Source organism: Parus major, chromosome 17 (assembly GCF_001522545.3).
Source record: "Parus major isolate Abel chromosome 17, Parus_major1.1, whole genome shotgun sequence".
Classification (NCBI taxonomy): Eukaryota; Metazoa; Chordata; class Aves; order Passeriformes; family Paridae; genus Parus; species Parus major.
In genome coordinates, this window is record NC_031785.1 from 2,716,902 (window position 1) to 2,731,957 (window position 15,056).

At 59.8% G+C, this 15,056-nt stretch overlaps 1 protein-coding gene across 2 annotated transcripts in view; it reads right to left on the reverse strand.

Annotated features, from left to right (window-relative positions):
- The window catches only part of NOTCH1 (notch receptor 1), a 42,939-nt gene that overhangs the window by 10,898 nt on the left and 16,985 nt on the right, over nt 1-15,056 (reverse strand). For both annotated transcript variants that reach the window (XM_015645129.3, XM_015645128.3), the window contains exons 3-22: nt 13,253-13,515; nt 12,239-12,577; nt 9,205-9,327; nt 8,822-9,055; nt 8,566-8,721; nt 8,291-8,476; nt 7,769-7,882; nt 6,993-7,106; nt 5,734-5,967; nt 5,272-5,382; nt 4,404-4,596; nt 4,023-4,168; nt 3,403-3,516; nt 2,374-2,493; nt 1,969-2,121; nt 1,345-1,573; nt 1,012-1,213; nt 771-924; nt 348-532; nt 30-162 (exon numbers count right to left, since the gene is read on the reverse strand). In XM_015645129.3, coding sequence (XP_015500615.1) covers nt 30-162; nt 348-532; nt 771-924; nt 1,012-1,213; nt 1,345-1,573; nt 1,969-2,121; nt 2,374-2,493; nt 3,403-3,516; nt 4,023-4,168; nt 4,404-4,596; nt 5,272-5,382; nt 5,734-5,967; nt 6,993-7,106; nt 7,769-7,882; nt 8,291-8,476; nt 8,566-8,721; nt 8,822-9,055; nt 9,205-9,327; nt 12,239-12,577; nt 13,253-13,515 — 3,503 coding nt within the window. The remainder of the gene's footprint in view (nt 1-29; nt 163-347; nt 533-770; nt 925-1,011; nt 1,214-1,344; nt 1,574-1,968; nt 2,122-2,373; nt 2,494-3,402; nt 3,517-4,022; nt 4,169-4,403; nt 4,597-5,271; nt 5,383-5,733; nt 5,968-6,992; nt 7,107-7,768; nt 7,883-8,290; nt 8,477-8,565; nt 8,722-8,821; nt 9,056-9,204; nt 9,328-12,238; nt 12,578-13,252; nt 13,516-15,056) is intronic.

Here is a 15,056-nt window from a genome sequence, read left to right on the forward strand (position 1 = left end):
TAATGCCCCAGCCTGGGGAATTAATTTACCTTGAGTTCCTCTGGGGCAGGAGCATTTGTAGGTATTGATGAGATCGATGCAGGTTCCTCCATTCTGGCATGGGTGGGACAAGCACTCATTGATCTCCTCTGAGCAGTTAACTCCATGATAACCAGCCACACACTGCAAGGAGGAAAGAGGGGATCTATCAAAGAGGTTCCTTCCATCTCCATATGGCTCTAGGAGCATAGCCAGCACTCCAGTCTCCCACTTGGTAAAGGGGCATCATGCAAGGGCAGCAACTTGGGTGGCAGAAAGGCAGTAACTGAGGCTTTTCCCCTGGGAATTCCCACCCTCCAGGCACCCACCTCGCAGGAGTAGCCTCCCAGATAGTCTGTGCAGGTGGCTCCGTTCTGGCAGGGGTTGGGAGAGCATTCATCCACCTGCTCCTCGCAGTAGCTGCCGGTGTAGCCGGCTTGGCAGCGGCAGAAATGTGTGTTGCCAGTGTCAACACAGAGACCCGAGTTCCTGCAGAGATGTGCTACATCGATACCTGTCAGGGAGAGCAGGGTGAGATGCAGGGACCTTGGTGACACCCACACACCACAGGGCCATGTTCTGGCCACCACACATCCCAGAGGGAATCACAGCCTTGGGGGTGCATTGCTAGAGCAATCCTTGAGATCGCTCTGCGCCAGAGATCCCCACCGAGAGAACTGGCCACAGCCCTGCTCAGTGCCCAGCACAGGGGACAGCTGGGGACCCCAGCCTGGCCCTGTACACAGCCTTACCTTGCTGCTTAGCAGCCACCTCGCAGGACACACTGGGGACATCGCAGTAGAGCCCTGTCCAGCCGCTGTTGCACTCACAGTGGTACAGGTTGCTGGTCTGCCAGCACTTGCCTCCGTTCTTGCAGGGTGAGGAGTCACACCAACGCACCAGGTTCTGGGGGGGCAGAGCAAGAGGTGAGGGTGAGGACCCAGCAGGGCTTTTGAGACTGCAGTGACCCCCAGAACCCCACAGTTCCTGTACCTGGCAGTTGAGCCCAGTGTACCCCTGGGGACAGGTGCACTTGTATGTCCCGTAGCTGTCCTGACACGTGCCCCCGTTCAGGCACGGCTTGGAGTCGCACTCATTGATGTTGTGCTCGCAGTAGCTGCCCGTGAAGCCGGGCAGGCAGACGCAGGTGAAGGTGTTGATGCCATCCACGCAGGTCCCACCATTGAAGCAGGAGCTGGGGACAGAGACATCACACCCCAGTGAGTCACTGCTGGTCGTGCCCCACGCCAAAGCCCCACACACCAACCCAGGGCTATGGGGTGGCACAGGGACCTCAGCCCCTTGTCCCAGCTGGCAGGACTGTACCTCTCGGTGCAGTCAGGGGTGTTGTTCTCGCAGTGGATGCCGCTGAAGCCGGAGGGGCATGTGCAGGTGTAGCTGTTGACGCAGTCGGTGCAGTTGGCCCCATTCTTGCAGGGGTTGCTGGCGCACTCATTGATGTCCTCCTCACACTTGGGCCCTCGGAAACCAGCCAGGCACTCGCAGAAGAACGTGCCAATGCCATCAGAGCAGGAGCCACCATTGTGGCACGGATCTGGAGAGGAGGGACATGCATGTGAAGATGTGATGGGTCCAGCTGTGGTGCAGCAGCCCAGCCCAGGAGCACAGCTGTCCCCATACACGTTCCCATGCCATGTGGAGGAATGGGACTGAGCCCATGGCTGGGCAGAAGCCAGACCAAGCACACAAGGAGAACCCATGGCATACATTGTCCCCCAGCTTCCTTCCTCCTGCTCCCATCTTGGACTGACACAGCTCAACAGGGACATGTGTGAAGTGGCCCAAAAGCCAAGCAGGGCTCGCAGCACAGCCCTGGCCACAGCGGCAGCAGGTGCTGGTCCATGTACAGAGAGGAGAATCCCAGCCCCAGGAAGGGTGATGAGGCTCAGGGCTGGGCTGGGTGCAGTCTGGGGCAGCCCCTGCTCTTACTGGGCTTGCAGTCGTCGATGTCGGTGTCGCAGTTGCGGCCGGAGAAGCCGGTCCGGCAGGCGCAGCGGTAGCTCCCGTTGGTGTTCTGGCACGTGGCCCCATTCCTGCAGGGGCTCTTCACACACTCATTGATGTCAATCTCACAGGTCTGACCTAGGGACAGAGCGGGACAGGGATGGTGTGGGCTGGGGATGCTGGTGAAAACCCCAGGGGTGACAATGACATCCTAGGCACCGCTCACAGCAGGGCAGAAGCCAAGGGACACAGGCAATGGCTGTGTCCCATCCACCCAGCTGAGCCATGGGACATGTCAGGACCCTTCCCAAGGCCTGGCTCCCTCCCCTGTGCCTTTCCCTCCCTGAGGGGAGTGGGGGATTCTGAGCCTCAAAAGGGCCATGTCCATACCTTGCCAGCCAGGGGGGCAACTGCAGGAGAAGCTCTTGTAGTCCTCTGACTCCTGGCACTCGCCACCGTTCTTGCAGGGGCTGCCAGCACAGGGAGCCAGCACATCCTCACAGGTGGCTCCTGCACAGGCACAAGCACCAGATGACACCCTCCAAAATGACAGGTGGCCCTGCTATCCCTGTCCCCTGCCCTGGGCTGCTGCCAGTCTCGGGAAGGCTCTGAACTTCCCCAGCACCCCAGGACCGCCCAGCTGGGGATGTCTCCTCCATTCCAGGTCACCCATGACCCCAAAGCCTCATAAACTTTTAAGCCCTGGCTATCTGGGCTACATGAAGGCACTGGTCACTTCCTTTGGCAGGGAAGTGTCTTTTCCCCCTTGCACTCCCTCCCCCCTTCCCTCTCCGCTGCTTTTCCTGTTTACGTCCAGCCGAGGGACACGTTCCCTCTGAACCCTTATCTTCCCTGTCAGCCAATATCTCCTGAACTGGCCTTTGCTATTTTCCAGAGCCTTCCCCTCCCTGCCTCCCCAGTCCCCGTCCCCCCCAGGGGTTTCCATGGCCACTGGTGAGGGCAGGAAACAGCTCATGGCTTCCTGCAATTGTGCTGGGCTGCGCGAGCGGAAGCGCAGGGCCGGCAAACAGGAATTGGCTCAGCAGAATCCCCCGGCCCCTCGGCCTCGGATCGCCTCTTCCAGCACGGGCATCACGGCTGGGGAACGGTGGGGTGTGAGTGGGGCAGCCCCTGGCTGCTGCTGCCCCCGAGCCACCGCCCTGGTGCCCTCCAGGAGGAGGAGGAAGAGGAGGAAGGGAGGAAGCTGAGGCTGGCAGCTCCTCAAAGCTCCTGCAAATTTCCTCCAGCTGCGCTGTGGAGAGGTGGAGCCGTGGCTGTGGGCAGCTCCTCGGCAGGGCAGAATGAGAGAGGCCTTCATGCTTAGTGCCAGCTCACTGCACGTGCTGGGGACCAGCTTGGTGTCACACAGGAAGCAGAAACTCCACAGAGCTGTGGTGGGGCATGGGGTGCTCCCCTCACCTGTGTAGGGCAGGAGGCAGTTGCAGGTGTAGCCAGCAACATCATCAATGCACGTGCCCTGGTTCAGGCATGGGTTGGAAGCACATTCGTTGATATTGGTCTGGCAGTTGGGGCCTGTGTTAAGGAAAATAGATAGAAGTGGCTGTGATGGGGGTGTGCTGGTGGCAGGGGGTACGGTGGGGACACGGTGACAATGACAACAGCCCACCCATTGCCCTGGGAAAGCCTCTTGTGCTCAGCTCCAGCCCTGAACTCTGGCACTGTCACAGCTCCCAGCCACACCTGCGGCTCCACTATCTCCAAAATGAAGCCCCCAGCCCATCCAGCATCATGAGAACACTCACAGCTCCCACACACACCTTGGTGGAGGGGGAACATGGCAGCAGCCCTGGCTGCACCCTTAGAATCATGGAATCACAGACTTGCTAATGCTGGAAAAGCCCTCTGAAATCATCAAGTCCGACCACTAACCCAGCATCACTATATTCTACATCCACACCCCTTTTGAACACTTCCATTCATGGTGACTCCACCACTTCCCTGGGAAACTTGCTCCAGTGCCTGACTACCATTTCCAGGAAGAAATTTTCAAGAATATTCCATCTATTCCCCCCACTTACCGCTGAAGCCCTCCCTGCAGGTGCAGATGTAGCCACTGGTCATGTCCTTGCAGGTGCCACCGTTCATGCAGGGATTGGATTCACACTCGTTGTTGTTAATGTCACAGTTTGTCCCACTCCAGCCAGGGTCACAGTCACACTTGTAGCTTTGGGGAAAAATTTGGGGCATAAAGAGCTGGTCCATCCTGGCCCTCTAGGCTGCACCAGCCATCATTTATCCAGGAAATCCTGTCCCTTCAGGGAAATATCCCACGGCACTGGCCCAGAGCATGGACATGCACCAACTCAAGGGGACAGATGCTCACCCTCCTCTAACTCTGACTTCTCTGGGGACCCTTTAGTCCCTGCAGCACCCAGCAGCTCCTGTACCCTCCAGCCTACCCATTCAATCCATCGTGGCATTTCCCGTGGATGCAGGGGTTGCTGTTGCACTCGTTCACTTCGGACAGGCACTTGGGGTCGTGGAAGCCCTCGGGGCACAGGCAGGTGAAGCCGTTGATGCCGTCCTTGCACGTGCCCCCGTTGTGGCAGGGGTTGCTGGCACACTCGTCAATGTTGATGTTGCACATGCGCCCTGGGAAAGGGGGAGCAAGGAACAGTCACCCCATAAACATGAACAGCACGGCATGGGGAGTGCACCCACCAGGCAGCTCCCCCTCCAGCCACCCAGGGAATGTCTGCTGGAGGCTGGGACCTCAGGACACACGTGTGCTGGCTGCAGAGGAGCGGGCTGCCCTGCAGGCAGGGTGACTTCACACCCTGCATCGCCTGCCTGCCTTCACTCAATGTGACTGGGAAGAGGCCGTGCCCTGGGCTGCTTTGGTCCAGGATGGAACACCGAAGGGAGGAGGTTTCAGCCTGTAACCCTACCTGCCACGGCTGACAAAGCCAGGCTTTATTTTGGCTCCCGGCGGGCCCGAGGACAAGGGGCCGTGCGAGCGGGGAGCGGCGGGGGCTGCTCCCATCAAAGCCCTCCACCATTTCCAGCAGCCATCAAACAAACCAGTTGGACAAGGCAGCAACCTGATACCCATGGGAGTGGGCGCAGCAGGAGTCGAATTCGCAGCACCAGACACCCCTTTGATTTCGGACTGAGCCGGGGTCACCCTCCTGAACAAGCAGGAGCGCTGGAGGGTGTAAAACCTCCTACAAGCGGGATGGCAGCATCCCCCCTCCTTATTGCCCCCTTGTCCTGGTTTGTGAGGCACCAGCAGCTGCAGGTCCCCAGGGTGTGAGGCCCTGCTCTCACCTGTGTACCCTGGCTCGCAGGTGCACTCGTAGCCATTGATCTTGTCGATGCACTTGCCGTAGTCACAGGGGTTGCTGGCACAGTCGTCCAGGTTGATCTCGCAGTTGGGGCCTGGCGAGGAGAGGGGGTTGTTAGAGGGTCCACAAGAGGAGAGGGGTGTCACTAGGAGGTCCCCAGCACCATCATGGCAGTAAAATGAAGCCTGCTAGCACCAACTGCCAGCACCGCCCCACAACAAAGCACCTCCGCCATGGGCAGCTCCCAGCTGGGGCGTGGCTCCTGCCAGAGCTGGGCACCAAACTGGGAGAACTCACCCTCCCCCAGGATGCCCAAGGCTGGCCTCGGCACCAGGGCGGCTGCTGGTGGTGGCCCAGGGCCAACCTGCCCCAGGGTGAGGATGGGAGTGGGATTCTTCACGGCACTGCCAACCCATGTGGAGCTCCAGGGGTCCCTCCTGCTCACCCGTGGTCCCTTTGAGGCAGATGCAGTTGTAGGCGTTGTTCCTGTCCTGGCAGGTCCCCCCATTTTTGCAGGGCTGGCTCTGGCACTCGTTGATGTTGATGTCACAGCGGTGGCCCGTGTAGCCAGGCTGGCAGAGGCAGGTGAAGGAGGCGATGCTGTCCTTGCAGGTCCCGTAGTGGCACGGGTCAGGGTCACACTCATCAATATCAATCTCACAGTGAGCGCCCGTGAAACCTGCCACCAGCAGGAGAGACACAGGGTGAGGATGGGGGACATGGGGTGGGGATGGGGGACACAGGATGAGGATGGGGGACATGGGGTGGGGATGGGGGACACAGGATGAGGATGGGGGACCCTCCTTCCCAGCCTATCCAGTTGTAAGGCAGTGCACCGGGGCGGCTTTACCTGCCCCACCGTGAGCTCTGGGACTCCCAGGAGCAGGGTGCAGGCAGGGAGCACCCCGATGTGCTGGCAGTGGGGCTGCTGAGACCCCAGCCCGGGGGTTTTGTCCCGGGGTGCACAATGACCTGCATTAAAGCCGCCTCGGCTGCGGAGCGGGGCCCCGCGCTCGCCCGCGGCTCGTCCCGGAGCGCACGGGGGGGCCGGCCGCAAGCACCCCGAATAATAACCCCCCCGGCAGCTCCTATTCTCCTGGCCGGCTCCCTCCCCGCCGGGTTTGGGGGTGGAGAGCCGAGGACAAAGTACAGCTTTGACTAGACCCCGCCAAGCCCACATAGCAGCTTTTCATCGGGGCTTGGCATTAGCAAGACACTAATTAGAGGCCATTCAGCTGGAAGATTTCTGGCGGGAGCTGCTCCACAAAAGAGCCACTGTTTGCCACCAGGGCTCAAGTCATCATTTTGTGCAACTGCTCCTTGGGTTTCGGTCGGCGAGCCCCCACGGCCCTGCACCTTGCATCCCCATAGAGGCAGCTTTATTCCTTCCTTCCTGCCTTCCCCCTCGCTGCCGCCCCGGCGGGCGGGAGCACGGTGGGACGGCTGCTGCGGGGCCACACCTGAACACTGCCAGGCTCCATACACCTGGCTCTGGGGCCAGCAGGCTCCAGAGCTCCACCTGTTCTGCCAACACCAGGGAAAGGGACATCCTGCCCCACGGGAGTCACATCAGCAGCATGACCCACTGATGGACAGTTCGGGGACACTGCCACAGCAGGTGCTTGGAGAGGTGGGCACGATATGATTTGTCAGTGTTGGTTTTATGGCACATCACGGGGCAGGACCCCCGCAGGATCCCCTCACCTTCAGTGCACTCGCAGCTGTAGGTGTTGGGGCCATCCACGCACTTGGCACCATTCTTGCAGGGCGTGCTGGCACACTCATCGATGTCAAACTGGCACAGGTGCCCGTTGAAGCCTGGAACGGAGGGAGAAGTCACGTCCCTGCACACGGCCAGACCCGCCAGGCTCCCCTCCCAGCCAGGCTCCCCTCCCAGCCAGGCTCCCCTCCCAGCCGCCGGGCAGCTCCCGCGGGCCCCCCGCATCCCGGCTGGGGCGCCGGGTTTCCATGGGGACGGCTGCTGGGGGCCCTGAATGCGGGGCTGCGACCCACCATTGAGAGCATCTTATTTACATCTCTAGAGGAGCAAAGTCTCTGAACTTCAAAACCTCCTTTCACAGATTAACCGTCTCCCCATTCTCTGCTCCACCCCGTGACTTTGACACCGCATTCAAAGCCGCTGGTGCGGCCCCCCCAGCCCCCAGCCCTCCTTCCCAAAGAGGGGCCTTTTCAAGTGCAAAGCCGTGGGGTTTAATCCTCCTTCCCCTCTCCCATGGGCCGGAGCTGCAGCACCATTGCCTGCACGGGGCTCAGCCCCTCATCACAATTGGAGAAGCCCCCTCCAAAGCACCAAGAGGTGCTCGCTACCCTCTCCCCATTTCGGAGTGCTATGAAATTTAAGAAGCCCATTCTTGGCTCGAGCCTGGATGCATCCTGGCTTTGTTTCCACCACAGTGGATGGCAGTGGGATGGCTGCTGGCAGTGGGATGGAGGCTGGCAGTGGGACGGCTGCCACGTACCAGTGGGGCACTCGCAGTGGAACTCGTTGATCTTGTCGAGGCAGTTGCCGTTGTGCAGGCAGGGGCTGCTGGCGCACTCGTCCGTGTTGATCTCGCAGTAAACCCCCTCGTACCCTGCCGAGAGACCCAGCACTGTCAGCACCACGGCACAGGGCTGGCACAACCCCATGACAGGTGCATTACACCCAGGCGCACCGAGTTCCCTGTCTTTAAAAGGCAGCTGAGGAGCTGTTCTACATGTGGTGGGATTTGATGCACAAACTGCTCCTTGGATCAACAGGTTTTGGCTTGATCCAAGACAGCAAGGTTGGCAAGACGAGGAGTTCAGTGTAGGACTGATGGTGCCCAAATCTCACTTCTTGTCCCCCCAGCACATAACCTGTGCTGAACTCTTTCTTTTCAGTGCTGTCCCCAGACACACAGGAGCTGTTGACCCAACCCTGCACCAAGCTGAAGCTCGAGGGCACCCCCTCACTGCCCACCCCCAGCACTAAGGCTGAGCCCACAGAGCTGCTCACGCACCAGGCATGCAGATGCACTGGAACTCCCCAATCTGGTCCAGGCAGGTGGCATCATTCTGGCAGGGGTTGGAGAGGCACTCATTGACATCAATCTCACAGCGAGGGCCTGAGTAGCCCTGCAGACACTGGCACTGGAAGGACCCTTGGGTGTTGATGCACTTCCCCGCGTGCTCACATGGGTTGGCTCCTGTAAAACACAAGCACAGCTCTCAGGACTCGCTCCTGGCTGTGCCAGAGCCTTCCCCAGCCGTGCTGCTGTCACCCATGCGAGCTCACCCAGCGAGCACTCATCCACGTCCTGGTTGCAGGCCGGCCCCATGTACCCCGAAGGACACGTGCAGATGGCTTTGCCATTGACGGGGTTGGTGTCGCAGTTGGAGCCCTCGTTGCAGGGGTTGCTGATGCAGGCGTCGTCCAGGTGGCAGAGCAAACCTGGGCAGCAAAAGGCAGGAGCACAACAAGGATGATGGGCACACGAGTCAAGGAGCCAAGGGACATGCAGGGCAGGGGACAAGGTGTGACAGGGCCTCACCTGTGCGGCCGTGGGGGCACTCGCAGTAGAAGGAGGCCACCCGGTCGTGGCAGGTGGCCCCGTGGAAGCAGGCGGCCATGGCGCAGTCATCGATGTTCTCGCTGCAGTCCTCGCCTGTCCAGCCGTTGACACAGACACAGTTGTAGCCGCCATGGTTGTTGTGGCAGGTGCCACCGTTCTGGCAGGCGTTGGGCATCAGCTGGCACTCATCCACGTCCTCAGTGCAGTACTGACCTGCCAGGGGACAGGGCACCTGCATGAAGCTGCCACTGACCACTCCCGATGTGAAGAAGGACAGCTCTGCCCACACTGTGCCCAACATCTCCCCGGGCAGGACCCGTCCTCCCAGCCCAGCCCTGTGCCACCCTCATTCCTGGCACTACCTGTCCACTCAGGTGGGCACTGGCAGTTGTAGGTGTTGACGCCGTCCACGCAGGTGCCCCCATTCTTGCAGTTGTTGCCCGGACAGTCGTTGATGTTCTCCTCACAGTTCTGACCCGTGAACCCTGCGCAGGGGAGACACCTGCCATGATGCCAACTCACCCACTGGCTGTGTCACCCCCCACCACCAGCAGGTTGTTCATTATCAAGTGTTAAGAGTGTGCCAGGTAGCTTTGAAGCAGTTGCCTGGTTTCATCTTCATCCCCATTCCGCCTCTGCTGGGGCCTGGCAGGGAGCAGCTTCCTCTTCTGGGCAGGGTGTCCCTGCTGCCAGGGCCTCCAGCTCTGGAGACGCTTGCCCCGAGCACTGGAGGATCCAACTCCACACAAGCCAGAACGAAGCAGGGCTGCTCCCACGAAGGCTTGTGGCACCCAGTGCTGAATCACCGGCGTTTCATTTCACTTGTAAAGAGCCTCAGCAGCAGTGCTTGCCCCTGAGGGGGATCTGAGTCCCTGCCAGGGGAGCCACCATCCCACACGGCGCTGGGCTCATCCCACCTCCTGCTTGGCTTTGTTATCACCTCCAGTTCATAGCATGGAAACCCTGCCACCCCCAGCCTCTCCAGCAGCAGCACAGCAGCCTGACTCTTCTCAGGACATCTGCCAAGCCACCTCTGATTGACATTTGCACTAAAAGCTGCATTTACTGTATGACCCTCAAAACTCTTGACCCAGCTGCTTGGGGTTTGGGATAGCAATGCCAGCCCACAGTGCCAGTGTCCATCTGCAGCTCCCTGAAACTCCCCAGGGCATTCTGCAGCTCCAGACCAAACTGCTCCCCACCCAGGAAGCAAAAAATGTCACCTCCACAGGTAAGGACCAGGTGTCCAGACATCCTCTGTGGGACCCCGGAGCCTGGCCCAGCTGGGAGCTCTCCCCTCACTCTCTCCATGTTTTCTTTTCCTCTCCCCAGCCCCATCACATGGGGATCAGCCACAGCTTTTTATGATTGCTGGTAGCAGTCCAGAGCAGATAACATTGATTTGCACCTAATTTTTAAGCAGCGGGACTGAACCTGAGCAGCAATAACTCGCAACGTCCTAGATACCAGGATTAACTCATTTTGAACCATCCAAATGAGTAATTAGTATGGCAATTACTTTAAACTCAGGGTTACATTCTGCAGTGATGGCACGATAAAACAGCCAAGATTAGTTTAACTTGAAGAAACCCGGTACAGCCAGGCCTCTCTGGGAATGAAAAGGGGACATTGTTCCAGGTTTGCTGTGCCACATACCAGCCTATCAATCACCCCCTTATCGTGAGGAACAGCCCCCCGTCCCTCTGCCTCTGCTGCTGGTGCAGCTCCTGCATCGTGTGGGATGGAGGAGGTGCTGAGGGAGCTCCTGTTCCCTGGAGCAGGGTCTGTGCCACCCCACGGGAGGTGAACCAGCTCCTGCAGGATGCAAATCTCCTGGAAGCGGCCCACGGAGCCGCGGCTGGGCGTGACAGCGCCGATCCTGCCGGGAGCCGGGCTCTCCCCCAGGGCCGTGCCTGATGTTCGGGCTGCTCAGCACAAGTGCCTCGTCAGCAGAACAGCAGGGCAGGGCCACACAGCTCCTCCTGCCACCTCCACCTGCCCATCCCTGCGGGACAGGGCTCAGAGCTGCTCCAGCAGAGCATCGCCCCCGGGAGCTCATCCTGGAAGGAAAGGCTTCCTTCCTGGCACTGCTCGCCTGGTCAGCCCCACACCTCCCTGTCCCTAAGGACAGGAGCTTTGCTCTGGCCTGGCTGAGCTGTGGTGGAGGTGAGGCAGGAGATCCTGAGGGCCCTGTCTGTTCTGGATTGTTAAGGAGATTCCTGAGGTACTGCAGCCAAAAGCTTTGGGAAGGGGATGGAACCTCTGAGCCTGTGTCAGACACCAAGACAAGATCCCCCACACAGCTCACAGGGACCACTCATGTTCCCCCAAGCTGGGCTGGGCTGCCAGCAGGGTGTGGGTGTCTGTGCCATCTGGGAGACCCCATTCCCACCCTGATGCCACGTCCCCAGCAGAGATGGGGCAGGAGCTGCAGGGAGGGAAGCGGGATCTCCCCATGGCAGTGCAGAGCAGAGAAGCCACCCAACCCTCATCCTGCTCTGGCCACTGCTGGGCTATGGCTGAGCAGAGGATCAAACCAACACCACAAGAGACTCCTCAGGCAGCGCAGTGCTGCCCACAGCTTCCTTCCCTGGGACAGGGTGGGTGCATCCCCTCCACATCTGCCAGAGCTGGCCAGTGTGGCTGGCTCAGGTGAGGAGCAGCACTCATCCCAGGAAACACAACTGGTCTGTCAGTGGCTCAGGGCTGAAACTCCAGTTTCATTTCTCCGGCTGACCCAGGGACGGGGGGAGCGTGGAGCTGCTCAGTCCCTTTTGCTCCCTGCCCTTACTGCACCTCAGACCCACTGTCTGAGGGCAGAAGTGAAAGGGCTTGCTGAGGTCAGGGGGCCCTTTCACAGCTGCTGTTCTTCTCTAGGGTTTGCAGGGTGCCAAGCTCCCTTCCAGGGTGCTGAGCTCCCAGGGCAGCCCCCAGCAGGCCCCTGCACTGGAGCTCTCCATGCCAGAGGCTGCATTCCTGCTGGGCTGCTCCAGAGCTTGCCGGAGGGAGCAGCAGTGAGCAGAGAGGGTCTTCCTTCCCAGCTCCATTACCACTCGGAAACTTTCCAAAATAGCTATTCCGGGCTAATTATTCCATTCTGGAAGTGGATTAAGCTAAAGCGGAAAAAGGCACTCTTATTCTGGAATATGAGCATCCGCACAGGGGCCTCTGCTCAAACTGTTGTTTTGGAAGAGCTATTTTGGTGAAGCACAAAGTATATAAAGCCCCCAGATGAACTCTCCTCCTTGGCCATTGCTGCCCAACCTCTTCCCTAAAGCACACAGCACAGCAAGCCCACAGCCACAGGGTTTTGCCCCTCCAAGAGTCACAACCTGCAGGAAATTCAGGCACCACTCATTTAGGGTGAACCAAGGTGCTGCCCCTTTCCCTCCCTACCTGGCAGGCAGGTGCAGTCGTAGGTGGTGTCCCCGATCTGGCGGCAGGTGCCCCCGTTCTGGCAGGGCGAGGGGTTGCAGGGCACGTAGAGGTGCTCGCAGTTCTGCCCAGTGTAGGCTGGCTTGCAGGAGCACTGGTACGTGCCCACCTCGTTGGTGCAGCTGCCCCCGTTCTTGCAGATGGGCGGGGAGATGTTGCACTCATTGACATCCTGCTTGCAGTTGGCGCCGTGGAAGCCGGCGGTGCAGCGGCAGATGTAGTGGGCTTCAAAGGGCACGCACTGGCCCCCGTTGGCACAGGGGTTGGAGGCACAGGGGTCGGCCTGCTGGCAGGTTTTACCTGGAGAAGGCAGGGAGGGAGGGAGGGTGAGGATGCAAACAGCAGCTCAGCTGTTGGTGGCAGTGATTACACCGGGGTGCAGATCTGGATCTGGTTATAACCGATTCCCACCCTGTGCAGGTGGGTCATGGTTCACAGAATTCACAGAATCACTGGGTTGGAAGAGACCTTCAAGATCACCGAGTCCAACCCATGCCCTGCCACCTCAACTAAACCATGGCACCATGACTGGAGTGCCACATCCAGTCTTTTTTTAACACATCCAGGGATGGTGACTCCACCGCCTCCCCGGGCAGGCCATTCCAGTACTTTATTATCCATTCAGTGAAAAATATTTCACTATATCCAACCTATATTTCCCTTGGCACAGCCTGAGATTGTGTCCTCTTGTTCTGTCAGTGGCTGCCAGGTGAAAGAGACCAACCCCACCTGCCTACAACCACCTTTCAGAGAGTCATAAGGTCACCTCTGAGTCTCCTTTTCTCCAGGCTGAACAACCCCAGCTCCCTCAGTCGCTCCTCACAGATCTTGTGTTCCCTCAGCAGCGATCCACGCATGCCCCATCAGAGACCACCCTCCCCACCTCTCTGAAGCCAAAATCAGAGGCAGCTCTCCACCCAGGGCGCTAACCCCTGTGGCAGGCCATCCTCCCCAGGCAGGGATGCCACCCCTCACCTGACCAGCCGGGTGGGCAGCGGCACTTGTACTCGCTGAGCGTCAGCAGGTCGCAGGTGCCGCCGTTGCGGCAGGGGTTGCTGAGGCACACGTTGTCGCGGGGCGTCAGGCACAGCTCGTCGGTGAAGCCCAGGCGGCAGGCGCAGGTGTAATCCACGGTGCTGCCGCGCACCACCGGCGTGCAGGTGCCCGCGTTCTTGCAGGGGGAGCTCAGGCAGGGGTTGGGCAGCTGGCACCGCTCGCCCACGTAGGCACCGCTACACCTGGCAGGGGCGAGACACGCCGTCAGTGGGGTGGCCCCGAGTGGCCGGAGGGCACCGGGTGCCCCAGGGAGCGGCAGCCCGGCACGTCGGGTTTGGCAGTGGAGAGGCTCTGCCCTGGCTGCTCCGCGCTGGGAAGGGGAAGATGAAAGAGGTGCTGGGAACAAAGGCGTCCCCCTTGGAGGGGCCTGTGCTGACTTGCACAACCGCAGCGCTGACATCCTGCGGCTCATCGCAGGGAGATTCTTCTCCCTCCCCTCCCTGCTGAAGGGGAAATTGAGGCACATGGGACACATGGTGGGGGGCAAGGGGAGCATCCCCACACCCACACCAAATCCAGGGGCCAGGCAGCATGGGGACAGCCCTGCTCCCTGCCTGTCCCTGCCCACGCTGGAGTCTCTGCTTCTCCAGGGCTATTTTTATCCTCCCTCCATCCTAAATCACTCAAACACAATTAAGCAGGAGCTCGGCACTGGCTGGCAACAGGTGGGACAAGTTCCTGCTCCTTGCAGTCAGCTGAGAGCTTCCCCAAAGCCAAACCCTGCCCAAGGAGGGTGAATTACTCTGGCTGCTGCACCCCTCTGTGTGAGGCCTTGGGAAAAGAACCTCTGATGCCACCACCAGCTTCACCATCTGTCACCATCAGCCACCTGGGCTGGAGCAGGACTGGAGCTGGCAGCAGGGATATGCCCTGAGGGCAAATCCCACCAGCCATCCTGGTGGGCCTGGGCAGGATGTGTGGCAGGCAGAACCCTGCAGAGGGGGGAAGATGAGGATGGAGCAAAGCTGTGCACCTGACACAAAAAAATCCCAGGGATGAGGCACAAACCCTCCTGCGTGGCATCTCCTGTATCCCATCTGCAACAACACCACCACAGGTTCTGTCCCCAGCCAGCTCTGCTCACATTACAGCTCTTCCAAAGAGCTTCCAAAGATGTTCTGTCCTGGCTGGGCTGTAATGTGCTGAGCAGCCACGGTGAGCAGGGCATGGGAGGAGTGAGGTGGTGCTGGCATGTGCTGTCCCACACCACCACGGCAATGCCACCACACTCAGCTCATGGGCTTCTACCCAAGGCCTTGAGAGCACAAATAAATCTGGGATTCTGTATGGCCAGGAGCTTGGGATAAGGCATCCCCAGCTGGAGGTGATGGGTGGGGAAGGTGACAGCACCTGGGCACTGGGGGGCTGTGGTCCCCACGGTGCTGTGGCAGGTCAGGCTCAGGGCACCACGAGCTCACACCTGTTGCCATCAGATCTGGTGGGACATCACATTCCTGAGCCTCCTGCACGGCCTCCAAGGCTCCTGTGGCAAGGGGGTGAGCAGGGGGGGTCCCAGAGGATGCTGCAGAGCACAGCAGTCACCTGCAACCCCCAAAACAAGCCCGTGGGGCTCCTCTGGTGAAGCACAACCAGCAAACCCCACCTCAGCCGCCCCAGCCCGGAGCCACAGCACTTTGCCGGCGACAAGACCACGTTTCATCCCCGCTCCCCCTCTCCTCCTCTTCCCCTACTTTTTTTTTTTTCCCCTTTTTTTTTTTTTTTT